General features: G+C 38.1%; 1 protein-coding gene across 1 annotated transcript in view; it reads left to right on the top strand.

Annotated features, from left to right (window-relative positions):
- The window catches only part of ablim2 (actin binding LIM protein family, member 2), a 381,429-nt gene that overhangs the window by 337,514 nt on the left and 29,575 nt on the right, over window positions 1-14,340 (top strand). Inside the window, exons 14-15 of the mRNA XM_073043109.1 lie at window positions 2,518-2,607; window positions 9,107-9,163. Coding sequence (XP_072899210.1) covers window positions 2,518-2,607; window positions 9,107-9,163 — 147 coding nt within the window. The remainder of the gene's footprint in view (window positions 1-2,517; window positions 2,608-9,106; window positions 9,164-14,340) is intronic.

Here is a 14,340-nt window from a genome sequence, read left to right as displayed (position 1 = left end):
CAGTATTTATTAATAGCTGACATCAAGGTGGTCTTGGTTGTCTTTGTGTGTATAGTGTTGCATTTGCCATTCCAAAGCTTAGATGGTTATTTAGATTGCTTGCTAATTTAATACTGCATCATCTGTCTTGTTTTAGTTGTGTCAGATGGCTTTATGTGAATTTGGTGTTGCAGTTCTATGCTTCAGACATTTAATTGTATGTCCATTCACTGGAAAGAATTTCATCGAAATATAAAGATTATTCAGAAATATTTCAATATCATGGTTAGATATCAAATGTTTTAAAAATATACATGTTCTTTTATGGTGCAGCAAAAGTTCAAGCCTTTATAAAATTATACAACACTCCATTAAGTCTTTTGGAACACCTTAAAACAGTTCTTTGGTAGACCTGACAGCCTTGTTGTATACATGTCATTTATTTGTTTTGTAAATTAATTTGAATGAGCTTGCACCATCCATTCAGACAGTGTACTGCAGAGTGTGTTATGACAACATGCAGAACAATGAGAAAGAAATCCTGTTGACTTGATGCCAGTTATTAAATTTATCTCTTCAGATTACTCACCCCCTGATCTGTGAGAGCAGTATCTGTTCATCAGAATCTCTCATAATTCTGATACCCCTCATTAAGTATTCCATTAACTTGTTTACTCTAAACAAAAGGACTATCCCACGCCCAAAGTCTCTAATTCCAGGTCACATTTTGGCATATCTCCATTGCACTTACTGCAAGATTTTAACAGAATGTGGTGACCCATAAAAATTCAAGTTTGTTTCCTTATTCACCTGATGATAAAATAGTTAAAGACAGCGTCTCTAAAAGTTTCATTAATGTGTGGGAAAACCTTTAATCAATACTTATGCTTTAAGGATTTCACCCAGCATACACAATATCTTGTATAGCCGCTGTTTTTAGGATTTGAAAAAAATGATATTGGTTTCTTACTTTATAGTTGGTGAATCAGCAGTGTTCATCACTGACATCAGGGAGAGCTGCCCAGAGATCAGGTGATCAGTTTGACAGAGACATTTAGTTACCTACAGCTGTTGTGATATCAACTTGGTTGATCAACTTATCATAATGAAAAATTTGCACAGGTAGCAAACCATAAAGAAACATGATTTTTAAATAAGGACCAGAAAAGAGACATTCGATTACAGCAAGAGTAAACCCATTATTTACTTTTATCTGAAAAATAGGTCTATGATATTTTGAAATATTTATTTGAGGGAACTCCAGTTCTCATGGGAAAAATATTCATCTTACAGCCAGAAATTTCCTGATTTTAGGAATTATGGTGCAAAAGGCTATTAGAAAAGCCAAAGCCAGTAGCAGTAAATCCAGTATTTCCATTGTTAAAAATGTATCATTCAAAATCCAGCTGTTATCTTCACAGTGTAATAACCATGGTTACTGATATTTACACTGTTAATAGTCACTTAATTCACATCTACATATGGATGTTCCCATTTTGGCTAAAAGGTAAGGACCATAATCTATGAAATTAAAAATTACAAATAATAAATTTCCATGGAGGTTCACGGGCACCTATTCATTTTACTCCATTTTCTTCATTGCAAAGCTATTATTTTTATTAATGAGAAATCATTAGTTAACTAGTTTTTTTCTGATATGTGAGCTTCAGTATATTATGTGATAAATAATTACATCAAAATCTGAGTATTCTTTAAGCTTGCTTCAAACTCCTGATGTTTGGTTGTCAGTAGTCAAGTCTTCATTCTTGTATATGACATCTATCAAACGTCAAATGAAGAAGTGTTTTCAAAAATGTTATAGTACTTTACCTTAAAATGCTCAGATCACATAAACACATGGTAGGTAACGCAAATGTATAAATAGGTATTTGTGTAGTTCTAAATTTTATTTTAAAGCTTACTAAATTTTCATTTACCATAAAGTTTCATGTTATCAACAATTTTGTAATATTTGTAAAAATATTATATTTCTTTACAGTAGTCATTTAGCCTGGCTTCAAATACTGATACACAAATGCATCAGAAAGATTCAACTTGCTGATAAATAATTATAACCCAGTGTTTCTTCAATTGTGAAATCAAGCGTAAGACCAAAGCATAAAACAATATTTACTAAAAATTAGTATTTAGAATGGTACAATCTTATATAATATCATAGATCAATCTGATTTTTATTTCAAAATATAATACACTTTCAGTATTAAACTGGACAATGCACCATTTCATTTGTGATATGGGAGGAAATGATAAAGGCTGAAGGAAAAATTATTTCTGCCAACTATAATTAATGACTCAATGCAAAATTTTCTTAGTAACTAATAAGAAAATTTTAATCTTTTCTTGGGTGTATGTTTCTGCTTGGAAACCTGAATATTGTATCTTAGTTTTAGGAATGTTTTCCTCTGAGGTAGTTTCTTGATTCCCTCTATGACATTATGTCCCTTCACCACTACCCTTATAACTATATCCCTATTTCCCGCTTTCTGTTCTCTACCTTCTGTGCTTTTCTCTTTGGAGGCAGTGAAAGTCGTCGCAGCACTCCTAGTTTGTCCATGAACCTAGACAGCAAATCTTATGTCCAAGCACCTAAACATTTCCATGTTCCAGGTAAGAACTGTATGTGCTTTGCTTTTTTCTGAGAAATAAATCTGTCCCTTTTTATTCTTGCACTCATCCAAGACTATCTCAGTTTGCCAACATTGAAATGATAGGTTCAATTAAATTATTTTCGCTTTGAGTATGTGAAGGAAAAAATGCATGAAAGGACAAGGTAGGACAGAAATTGCTGTTGCCAATATTTTAATTTAATTTGTAACAAATTCCTCTTTAAATTATTTAAAAGAAACCAGTTTAAAAATGTACAGGAAGAGTGCATTAAGCATTGTTCAGCATTGTTAACGCTATTAAAAATGAAGTAATTATCTTGTGTGAACTAAATCTTCAACACTAGTGTCTGCTGAATACACATACAATGTACGTTCATTGAAATAATTGATTACCTGCATTTTTACCCAAAAGTAAAACACCAGAAACATCCAGTACATCCATCAGCTGAAAGAGTAATTTAACAATGCAAATTTGGTTTGTAGTTAATATTGATGGCCTTCTTTCTTTCAGGGATTAGTTTTTATTTATCAGTATTTTGTATTGTATGTTGATACAAAACTATGTATTCGATGAAGATCTAAATAGATGAACATTTTTTAACTATCTGTTTCAAATATTTCGATTTCTGGTAAAGTAGATGAGTAGAATGGATGTTCATTTTAGTGAGAATTTAAAAATAAAACTTCTACATTTCTTCTTAAAGAAGTTGTTCTAATGTTCAGACCTAATTGTTTCCAACTCTGTAGTTTTAAACTGAGCTAGTATAAACGCATGCATTATATTGAAGGGCAGAATGTGCAATCTTTTATTAATTAGAGACCTACTAATGGAACATTTGATTCAATACCCTGACTGATATTACATGATAGCTATGTACAGATTATTTGAACTTATTAATTGTTTGTGTGGATATACAGTGTCTTGAAGAAATATTCAGCCCCGAGCTCTTGATCACATAAATTAGCATTACTCATTTATCAATTTAACTTGATAAATTTGATTAACTTAACTGAGAATTTTTCTTTGTGAATCACGTGCTCCTTTCTCACACTAGAGCCCCAATAAACAGGGAAAATGGTAAAGCATGAAAAAGTAAAAATTCAAAAACTGAAATGTCAATGCTATAAAAGTATTCTTCCTCCTTTGCTCAGTACGTAGTTGAACCACCTTTTGCAGCTATTACAGCCAGTGGTCTTTTTGGCTAAGTCTCTATTTGCTTTGCACAAAATGATGTAGAAAGATTTATCCCATTCCTACTTGCAAAGCTGTTCAAGCTATGCCAGGTTAATTGGAGTGCAACAGCGGACAGCAACCTTAAGGTCAGGACACTGAATGGTCTACTTAAGGACACCAGATTTCCTGTCCCTGCTGCTGTAAAGCAGCCCCAAAAACATGACGCTACCTCCACCATACTTCACAGTAGGGATATTGTTACCTGGCTGATGCACACTATTAGTTTTATGCCACATGTACCACTTAACGTTGAAGCCAAAAAGTTCCACTTTAGTCTCATCCAACCATAAGACCTTTTTCCACATCTTTAAAGTATCTTCTCAGTGATGCTTTGCAAAGTTTTTATGGGCAAGAAAATGCTTTTTGTTAGCTAGTGCTTCTTCCTTGCCACTTTTCCATAAATACCCTTTATGTACAAGGCCTTAGAGATGGTGGAGCCATGAACTTCATCTCCAGTTGCAGGCACTGACTTCTGCAGTTCACTCAAAGTGACTGTTGGCATCACAGTAGTTTCTCTAACAAGTGCCATTCTTCTGCAACTAAGTTCAGAGGGATAGCCTAACATAGGCAGTATGTCTGTGATTTCCTATTTTATCCACTTTTTCACAATGGGTTACACTGAGCTCTGAGGTATGATCAGTGCCTTTGAGATGTACCTTTTCCCAGATCTGTGCTTCTCTATTATCATTTCCCTGACTTGCCTTGAATGCTCTTTTTTCCCCTTCAGTTTAGTTGGGTTTGTTGAAAATCTACTTTACTTTTGGACCTTACAAAGAAAGGGGGTATTTATTCTCATGAATTCATTGATCATCAACAAATTGGCTGAGTTGGTAACTTAATATTACACCCGCAAACTCAACAAATGTTACAACCTATGCCAATAAGGTTAAACCTGATTCAGATTCTGATTCAGGCCTGTGAAAAGTTAGCTTAATAATTACAAAGGGGATGAATACTTCTTCAGCCTTCAAGTTTTGGTTTTTAGTAAATTGCTGACAGGTTTTGGAATTTTTCTTTTTATTTGTCATGATACACAATCCTACTTCATTATATTTTAGGTTTAGAAAATGAGACAGTAAATGCGAAAATAGCTGTCGGGACTGGATACTTTTTCAAGGCACTGTATTACATAGACAGGAAATACACTAAAGGACATGCTGCTGGCTGGACAAAAGAAGAGATATTTGAAGTAGTATGTTATAATATTCTGTGGATCTGCAGTACTTTCCATATTACATATAAAACTCGTAATTGTTCATGCAACCTGAAGTATAGTGTGTGTTTGGTGCAGATGATCTAGAAAATTAGAAAGGAATTGGTATGCAATTGTGGGTAAAAAGAAGATGCATATCTGTTGCCATCGTAAGAGGCAACTTTGAGGCATTAATTAGTTGAATAATGAAAAAGACTATTTGCTTATTTTAAATTTCACTATTTTTACTTTAAAACATTCAATATAATGCATTTAGTATATATGGAAAATCAGAAATGGTTTGGACCATTGCATTTTGGTCAAATAAATTATATTATCTATTAATTTCTTTCAAACCTGCACTATTTATTATGCACATAGTCTTTTCTCCTGATGATTTGTCTAATGTCTGTACTCATAGCTTATGGGAATAACCTAGCTTGGCATGCTGACATTCTGTCTAGAGTTATTTGATTTGAAGATCAACAACCAAAGTTGCCAAGCAATTGGAGATGCCCATATTAGTGTTTTTGTTAAGTGATCTTGTGAATTAATACAAATTCATGAAGAAATTTAGAGAAAGATTAGGTAATCCCGCTGCCTCACATTTCTAGGGACTTGGTTATGATCCTAACCACAGTTTTCATGTTTTATCATAGCCTTGAGTATTTCTGCTAGGAGCTCTGGTTCTTTCCTATGTCCCAGAGACAAGATGGTAGGTTAATTAGCTACTGTAATTGCCCCTTAGTGATGGGCATGTGAGAAAGAATAAGATACTTTCTACAGGGAAAAAGAAAGGAGTAAGTCTGCTGGGAGATAGAATGACTGTCCTTGCTGTAAGAATTAAAAAGTAAGTAATGTAATGCTAGGAAATTAGGTTTGTCTTACATCAACTTTATGTTGTGGTAATTAGCATTCAAGTATGTGAACTTTATGGATACTAGTTGTAGAAACCTTATTACAAACTCCAGGAGCAAAGATGGTAGAACTCCAACATCTATAATCATCTTTCTTAGTGTGAGGTTTTACTTCAACCAACGGAAAGCTCTTTGAATCCTATCATTTTCAGTTTTACTGGGAGGACTTGGTGCTATACATGGTCAAATGACAAGAAACATTTTGCTCAATTGTTCCATTATCCAGCATCATTACACAATTGCATGTAGTGGAAATGCATCATTTGGATCTTATTGATTTGTTTGTGGAATCGTGTAGCATGGTTCTTTTTCTGTTTACAATGTATAGTCTTATACTGCACCTTATTATTTTAGGTGCATCTGCTCCTAATCCTGGCATAATCTTCTACACCCCTTATTCACCAGTATCAGTCCCCAGCTTTGATATTAGTGGTAGAGTGAGGGATGCATCAGACCATGAGACTAGAGTTTATAGTGGAATGCAGCTCCACTGCTGGTGGTGGAAATGCTGCCCACTTTGGAGCTACTGGTTCCACCTCCTTTTAGCATCACAACATGATGCAGAGTTCTTCAGAGTAAAGGTGGGAGGTTACAGTGGTCACAGCTGTTTCCTCCGCTATCCTAAAGTAGAGCATTCCTATGAAACCTATCGTAAGCCGAAATGGCGTAAAGCGAAGAAGCATTTACCATTAATTTATATGGGAAAAATTTTTGAGCATTCCCAGACCCAAAAAATAACCTACTAAATCATACCAAATAACACATAAAACCTAAAATAACACTAACATACAGTAAAAGCAGGAATGATATGATAAATACACAGTCTATATAAAGTAAAAATAATGTATGTACAGTGTAGTTTCACTTACAACTTCACTTCCGGGCCGTTCGCTACTCGCTGTTGCTATTGCACCCTTAAATCCACTCAAGCAATAGACTGGATGCCGACCAAAACAGACCACTTTGCTACTAGCAGAACCAATAGTAACATCAGCAGCTTTCAAGATTCTTTCCCTTTGCGTGTAAATAGCACGAATGGTGGATGCAGGCAAGTTCAACGCACGCACAATGTCTATTTTGTTCACCACGATTGAAATGCTTAATTATGTCCAGTTTTACGCTAAGCATAACACCCTTACGAGTTCTCTTAGGCTTTTCTGATACCTTATGATGCATCTTGCTAACGGATACACAAAATACATCGAGATAAAGCACAGATGCTCATAGACACCTTTCTAAGGCTTGATGCTGAGATACTGAGTGTAGTTCCCAGGGAAGGCGCTTGGCGGCGCTATTCGGGGTGTGCGCTGCCTCTATAACGGCTCGCTGCAAAACAAACACACTGAACGCTATTTTCGCTTATCACCTTTTTTCGTAAAAGCGAAAATCCTCTTTGGATTTCTTTTGGTTAGCGAAAACAGGTACTAATGTAGGTCTTTCCTAAAAGCGAAGTGGCATTAAGCGAACATTCGTAGGTGGGGGGTACCTGTATTGTTGTGAGCAAGTGATTCAATGGTGAGGACAAAGTTGAGTTGATTTTTCCTTCATACCTGATCTTTTACCTTCAATTATGTCATTCAGAGGTCAGCCATCATCCTTGTTGGTGCTAATGAATGTTGAAGTTCCCATTTCAGATTACTTAGTCTTCTTACTACTCTCAGTAAACTTCCATCTGGTTTTCAACTTTCCAGAATATTGTTTCACCAACTGAGAATGATCAATACTTGGTAATCAGAATGAAGTTTCTTTACCTGTATTTGACCTGATTCCACAAGACTTTGTGAGGTCCAGAGGTCTCAGGGTTACTTCCTACATCTGTCACTATTGCTTTAATATCTGAGTGATATTGTCAAAGCCCTTTCAATAAGTTAAGTGATACACGGAGATGGTGAAAGTGAAGTCTGTGACATCACCAAAAGTAGAAATTTGTATTTAATCATGTCAGACACTTATTTAAGTTGGGACCACTCTCTCAACTTTGGTTCAAATCTATATGTTAGTGAGCACTACATTACAGGTTAAAAAACATAGAAACATAGAAAACCTACAGCACACTACAGGCCCTTCAGCCCACAAAGTTGTGCGGAACATGTCCCTACCTTAGAAATTATGAGGCTTACCTATAGCCCTCTAGGTTCTGTTGGTGTGGGCGTGGATTTGACTTTAAATTTTGTTTCTAATGGGCTGTCCTTATTTTATTAATTGAAATTCCAAGAGCATGCCAAATTACAGCTCCTGGCTTATTGGGGCTTTCCATAAATGCACATCGTGTCATGACTATCATATATTTTCCACCGTTTAATACAAGGCAAAGGTCATTTCAGAAACTGCTAATGAAATCAAGAAAATCTGAAATAAAACACAGAAAAACTGGAAGCACTCAACAGCCCAGCCAGTATCTGTAGTAAAAGGGACAGAGTTGATGTTTCAGGTCAAAGATCTTTGTCAGAACTGCATGTTTCCAATGGTTTCTGTTCTTATTTTAGAAGCTGCTAGAATTGCTGTTGTCTAGATTCCTATGGATTTTGATGGCATTTAGACTAGATTTCCTCCCCCAAAGGAATTAGTCTTTCAGCCACTGTGTCCAAGCTGACCACAAAAAAACCATTAATCCTATTTGACTCGTCCCACATTTAATTACATTTTTTAATTGTCATTCATTACAGTTTTGATTAGACAACTGCAGAATAAAAGTTTGGACCATTTGGTGCCACATTAAATGTGAAGCATTCTGTTGTACTCTGTTAATCAATTTTAAATGTCCTTGTCTTGAAATGAATAAAGAAAGATCAATTCATTAAGTATCTTAACTGTACATAAGTACTTAGAAATCAGAAGCTAATTAAAGAGAATCTGTACTCAGTAATGAGAGAAAAAAAAACTATACTCAATTATTTACTTAATGATAAGATGTTAAGTTCAATAAATGAAATTGTGGAATTGTAATCAAAGACCACAATCAAATCACCATAGATTTTGATTACAACAAGATGTGCATTTATGGAAAGCTGGAACAAAGCAAGAGTTGTAATTTAACATGTTGTTAGTATTTCAAATAGTAAGCCTAACATAAATACCGTGTATGTATAATTGATTTGTATTTTTTTCAACATTCTGATTCCCTCCTGGCTAAACAGTCTTTCATATTCTTTTTCAGAAACCGATGGGAAAGCAGACAACATCTACAGAAAGCCCCCTGTCTACAGACAACATGGTATAGGTTACTTATTACATGTATTACCAACATTTTCATAGTATTGTAACACCTGAGCAACACACACAAAATGCTGGAGGAACTCAGCGGGTCAGACACTTCTATTGAAAAGAATGAACAGCCAATGTTTTGGGCTGAGACACTTCATCAGGACTGGAGAGGAAGGGTTTGGAAGCCAGAATAAGAAGGTGGAGGGAGGGGAAGGAGTACAAGCCAGAAGTTGATAGGCAAAGCCAGGTGGATGGGAAAGGGGATAAAGTAAGAAGCTGGGAGGTGATAGGTGAAAAACAGAAAAGGCTGGGGAACAAGGATTCTGATGGGAGAGGAGAGTGGACCATGGGAGAAGTGAAAGGGGAGACACACCAGGGGGAAGTGACAGACAGGTGAGAAGAAGATGGGAGCCAGACTGGGGAATGGAAGAAAGGTGGAGGAGGAAAAATTACCAGAAGTTAGGGAAACTGATTTCATGCCATCAGATTGGAGGCAACCCAGACAGAATATTGTGGCAGTGGAGGAGGCCGTGGACCAACACGTTGGAATGAGGAAAGGAATTAAAATTGGCCACCAGGAAGTCCTGCTAGTTGTGGATAGAGCGAAAGTGCTTGACAGAGCAGTCCCCCAGTGTATTTTGGTAAGATGACACCACTTTGCAGGTAGTTCCAATGGGAATTATCAAATATTCCTATTTAGGACTACTGCAGCTGAAATCCACAGTCACAGCCATGGGTACTTCAATAAGCAGTATCATTTTAAGATGTTTAAATCAGTCAATACTCAAAATCAATGAACCTCAGACAGCAGACTCAGGTCGCTTTCCCCTTTACAGTTCCCCTTTAAGGAAATAGATGCGGGGTTCAGCTCCAGTTTACAGGTATAATTGAAATGCAGAGGCCTTAGATTTCTCTCCTGATCATCCTGCTGGTAAATGTACAGTCTCTGGAAAATAAAATTAAAGATTTCAAAGCAAGTTTGATGTGCCGGGGGACATCAGGGAATGCTGTGTTCTCGATTTTACAGAAACATGGCTCAAACCCACAATTTCAGATGCAGCGCTGCAACCTGATGGCTTCACTATTTCTCTGCAAAGACAGGATGGCTCAGTCTTTTAAAGGTAGAGGAGGTGGAGTATGCTTTTTGATTAACTCATAGTGGTTTGTCTCAGTCCTGCTCACCCAACCTGGAACAGCTTGCAGTCAAATATCATCCTTTTTATCTGCTGAGGGTATTTTCTGTAATCATCCTGGTGGCGGTGTACATTCACCTCAGGCCAGTGTCAGGCAGGCAATGGAGGAGCTAAGCTCCGTAATCAGCAGGTGTAAAACTGCACACCCTGATGCTTTTCCTATCGTTGTGGGAGATTTCAACTGGGCCAACTTGAAGAAGTCTCTGAACATCTACCACCAATATATCACCTGTGGAACCAGAGGAGCCAACACACTTGCCCATTGTTACACCACCATCAAGAATGCTTACCGTGCCATCCCACATGCACACTTAGGAAAGTCTGATCACATGGCTGTACTTCTACTCCCAGTGTATAGGCAGAGACTAGAAACTGCAGCACCCATGGTGAGGAGCGAGAAGGTCAAGGGAGGTGGAGGAGCGCTTACAGGACTGCTTTGAGTCAGGGTCTCATCTTCAAGTCTGAATAAATATTTCACAGTTGTCACCAACTTCATCAAGACCTGTGTGGATGAGTGTGTGCCTTTGAGAATATACCAGATATACTCAGACCAAAAGCCGTGGATGAACCAGAGATTCAGTCTGCTGAGGGCTAGATCTGTGGCATTCAAGTCCAGTGATCCAGAACTATACAAGAAGTCCAGGTACAACCTCCAGAAGGCTATTTTAAGAGCCAAAAAACAATTCCGTTTGAGGTTAAAGATGGAATCAGGTGCACTTCATCTCTCTCTCTCTCTCTCTCTCTCTCTCTCTCACACACACACACACACACACACACACACACACACACACACACACACACACACACACACACACACACACACACACACACACACACACACACACACACACACACACACACACACACACACACACACACACACACACCCTCTCTCCCCCCCACCACCACCCCAAATGTTCCTGTATTTGCACTTCAGCTCTGCCAGGGTTTGCAGGCCATTACTTTCTACTAAAAGAAAACCTGACATCATGACTGTGATGCTTCAGTCCCAGATGAAATCAATGCTTTTTATGCATGCTTTGAAAGGAAGAATAAAACCCTGCGGCATCTGGTAACCCTGTGATCTCTGTCTCAGAGGCTGACGTCGGAACATCTTTCAAGAAAGTGAATCCTTTTAAAGCATTAGGCCCTGGTGGTTTACCTGCTAGGACTCTGAAACCTTGTGCCAACCAACTGGTGGAAATATTCAAGCACATTTTCAATCTCTTCCAGTTTGAGATTCCTACTTGCTTCAAACTGGCAACAATCATACTAGTGCCCAAGAAGAGTAGGGTGAGCTGCTTCAACAACTATTGCCCAGTGGCACTCACATCTACTGTGATGAAATGCATTGAGAGGTTGGTCATAGCTAGAATCAACTCCTGTCTAAGCAAACGCCTAGACGCTCTGCAATTTGCCTATCACCATAATAGATCTACATCAGATGCAATCTCACTGGCTCTCCACTTGTCCACCTGGACAACAGCAATACATCATACTGCTGTTTATTGATTACAACTCTGTGTTCAACATAATCATACCCTCAGTTCTAATCAACAAGCTCCAAAACCTGGGCCTGTGTACTTCACCCTGCAACTGGTTTCTCGACTTCCTCATTAGGAGACCACTATCTGTGCAGATCAGAAATAACGTCTCCTCAGTGATGATCAACACTAGCCCATCTGAAAGATGCGTGCTTAGCCCACTGCTTTACTCCCCTACACCCACAATTGATTGGCTAGGTACAGCTCGCCATCTATAAATTTGTTGACGACTCAACTATTGTCGGCAGAATTTCAGATGGTGATAAGGAGACCTATAGGAGCAAGATAGATCAGCTGGTGGAGTAGTATCACAACAACAACCTTGCACTCAACATCATTAAGACCAGGGAATTCATTGTGAACTTCAGGAAGGAGGAGTCAAGGGACACACACCAGTCCTCAGAGGGATTAATAGTTGAAAGGGTGAGCAGTTTCAAGTTCCTGAGTGTCATCATCGTGAAAGATCTATCCTGCGCCCAGCATATTGATGCATTCACAGAGAAGGCATGATGGCGGCTATGTATTTCATTAAATGTTTGAGGCGAGTTAGTATGTTACCACAGACACTCACAAGTTTTGACAGATGGAGAACACTCTAACTAGTTGTATCACAGTCTGATATTGAGGGGCCACTGCACAGGGCTGTAGAAAGCTGCATAAGCTTGTAAACTCAGCCAGCTCCATTATGGCCACTGGCCTCCCCAGCATTAAGGACATCTTCAAAAGGGGAATCTTTAAAAATGCAGCATCCATCATTAAGGACCCCCATCACCCAGGACATGTCCTCTTCTCATTGCTACCATCAGGGATGAGGTACAGGAGCCTGATTACACACAGTTAATTTTTCAGAAACAGCATCTTCCCTCTGTCATCAGATTTTTGAATGGACAACAAACCCATGAACACACTATATTTTTACCTCTCTTTTTGCACTGCTTATTTTACTTAGGGACTTATGGTCATGTGGCTTGCAATTCCTGTACCATGTTCAGGAACCAATTCCCACCCATTCTAACCAATTTTTACGGGAGCACCATTGAGAGTGTCCTGACCAGAAGTCCCTACAAAGGACTGTGAGCCTGCTGAGAGGATCATGGGCATCTGTCTTCTACCCATCAGAGATATTTATCAAGAATGCTGGAAGGGTGGGTTGGCAAGTTTGCAGACGACACAAAGGTTGGTGGTGTTGTGGATAGTGTAGAGGATTGTCGAAGATTGTAGAGAGACATTGATAGGATGCAGAAGTGGGCTGGGAAGTGGTAGATGTTCTTTTCTTTTACGGTATTTTTATTCAGAAGAAAAACAAGATTTACAGAGTGTAACACATAGATACATCTCAACATAAAGTGTGTACATTCCTATATTGTAATAAAATTGATCAAAATGTTATAGCACATCACATAAAGGTATACCACTCCACAATCAAAAATTTAAAGATAGGTCATACATCATAAAAGAAATTTTTATATAAAAAAAGTCAACCCCCTACCAACTACCAAAGAAAAAGGCTGGTGGATGATAATGGATAATTAGAAAAAAAACATATTCGCTTAAGAAAAGAAGATAGAAATATACATAAAAGTCTGTGCACTGTTAAGCTTTATAAATTGGAAAACTAATTTAGGAAAGGTCCCCAGATATCATAAAAAGATTGTTTTGAATTTAAGACTGAGCAGCGGACCTTCTCTAAATTTAAATAAGACATGATATCACGTAGCCATTGAAGATGCGTAGGAGGGGTAGACTCCTTCCATTTAAGCAAGATTGCTCTCCTTGCTAAAAGAGAGGTAAAAACTTAAACCTGTAGGTTAGGACTATTTAAAGTTATATCTTCATTTGCAATAATACCAAACAAGGCGCTATATGAATGGTTTTTTCAGTAGATGGTGTTCAACCCAGAGAAGTGTGAGGTGGTACACTTTGGAAGGACAAACTCCAAGGCAGAGTACAAAGTAAATGGCAGGTTATTTGGGAATATGGATGAGCAGAGGGATATGAGGGTACATGTCCACAGATCCCTGAAAGTTGCCTCACAGGTAGATAGGGTAGCTAAGAAAGCTTATGGAGTGTTAGCTTTCATAAGTCGAGGGATAGAGTTTAAGAGTCACGAGGTAATGATGCAGCTCTATAAATCTCTGGTTAGGCTACACCTGGAGTACTGTGTCCAGTTCTTGGTCGCCTCATTATAGGAAGGATGTGGAAGCATTGGAAAGGGTACAGGGGAGTTTTACCAGGATGCTGCCTGGCTTAGAGAGTATGCATTATGATCAGAGATTAAGGGAGCTAGGGCCTTACTCTTTGGAGAGCATGAGGACGAGAGGAGACATGATAGAGGTACACAAGGTATTAAGAGGAATAGATAGAGTGGACAGCCAATGCCACTGCTCAGTACAAGAGGACATGGCTTTAAGGTAAGGGGTGGGAAGTTCAAGGGGGATATTAGAGGGAGG

This window comes from Hemitrygon akajei, chromosome 4 (genome assembly GCF_048418815.1).
Source record: "Hemitrygon akajei chromosome 4, sHemAka1.3, whole genome shotgun sequence".
Taxonomy (NCBI): Eukaryota; Metazoa; Chordata; class Chondrichthyes; order Myliobatiformes; family Dasyatidae; genus Hemitrygon; species Hemitrygon akajei.
The sequence above is the reverse complement of the archived record's forward strand: the minus strand, read 5'-3'. Positions and strand labels throughout refer to the sequence as shown.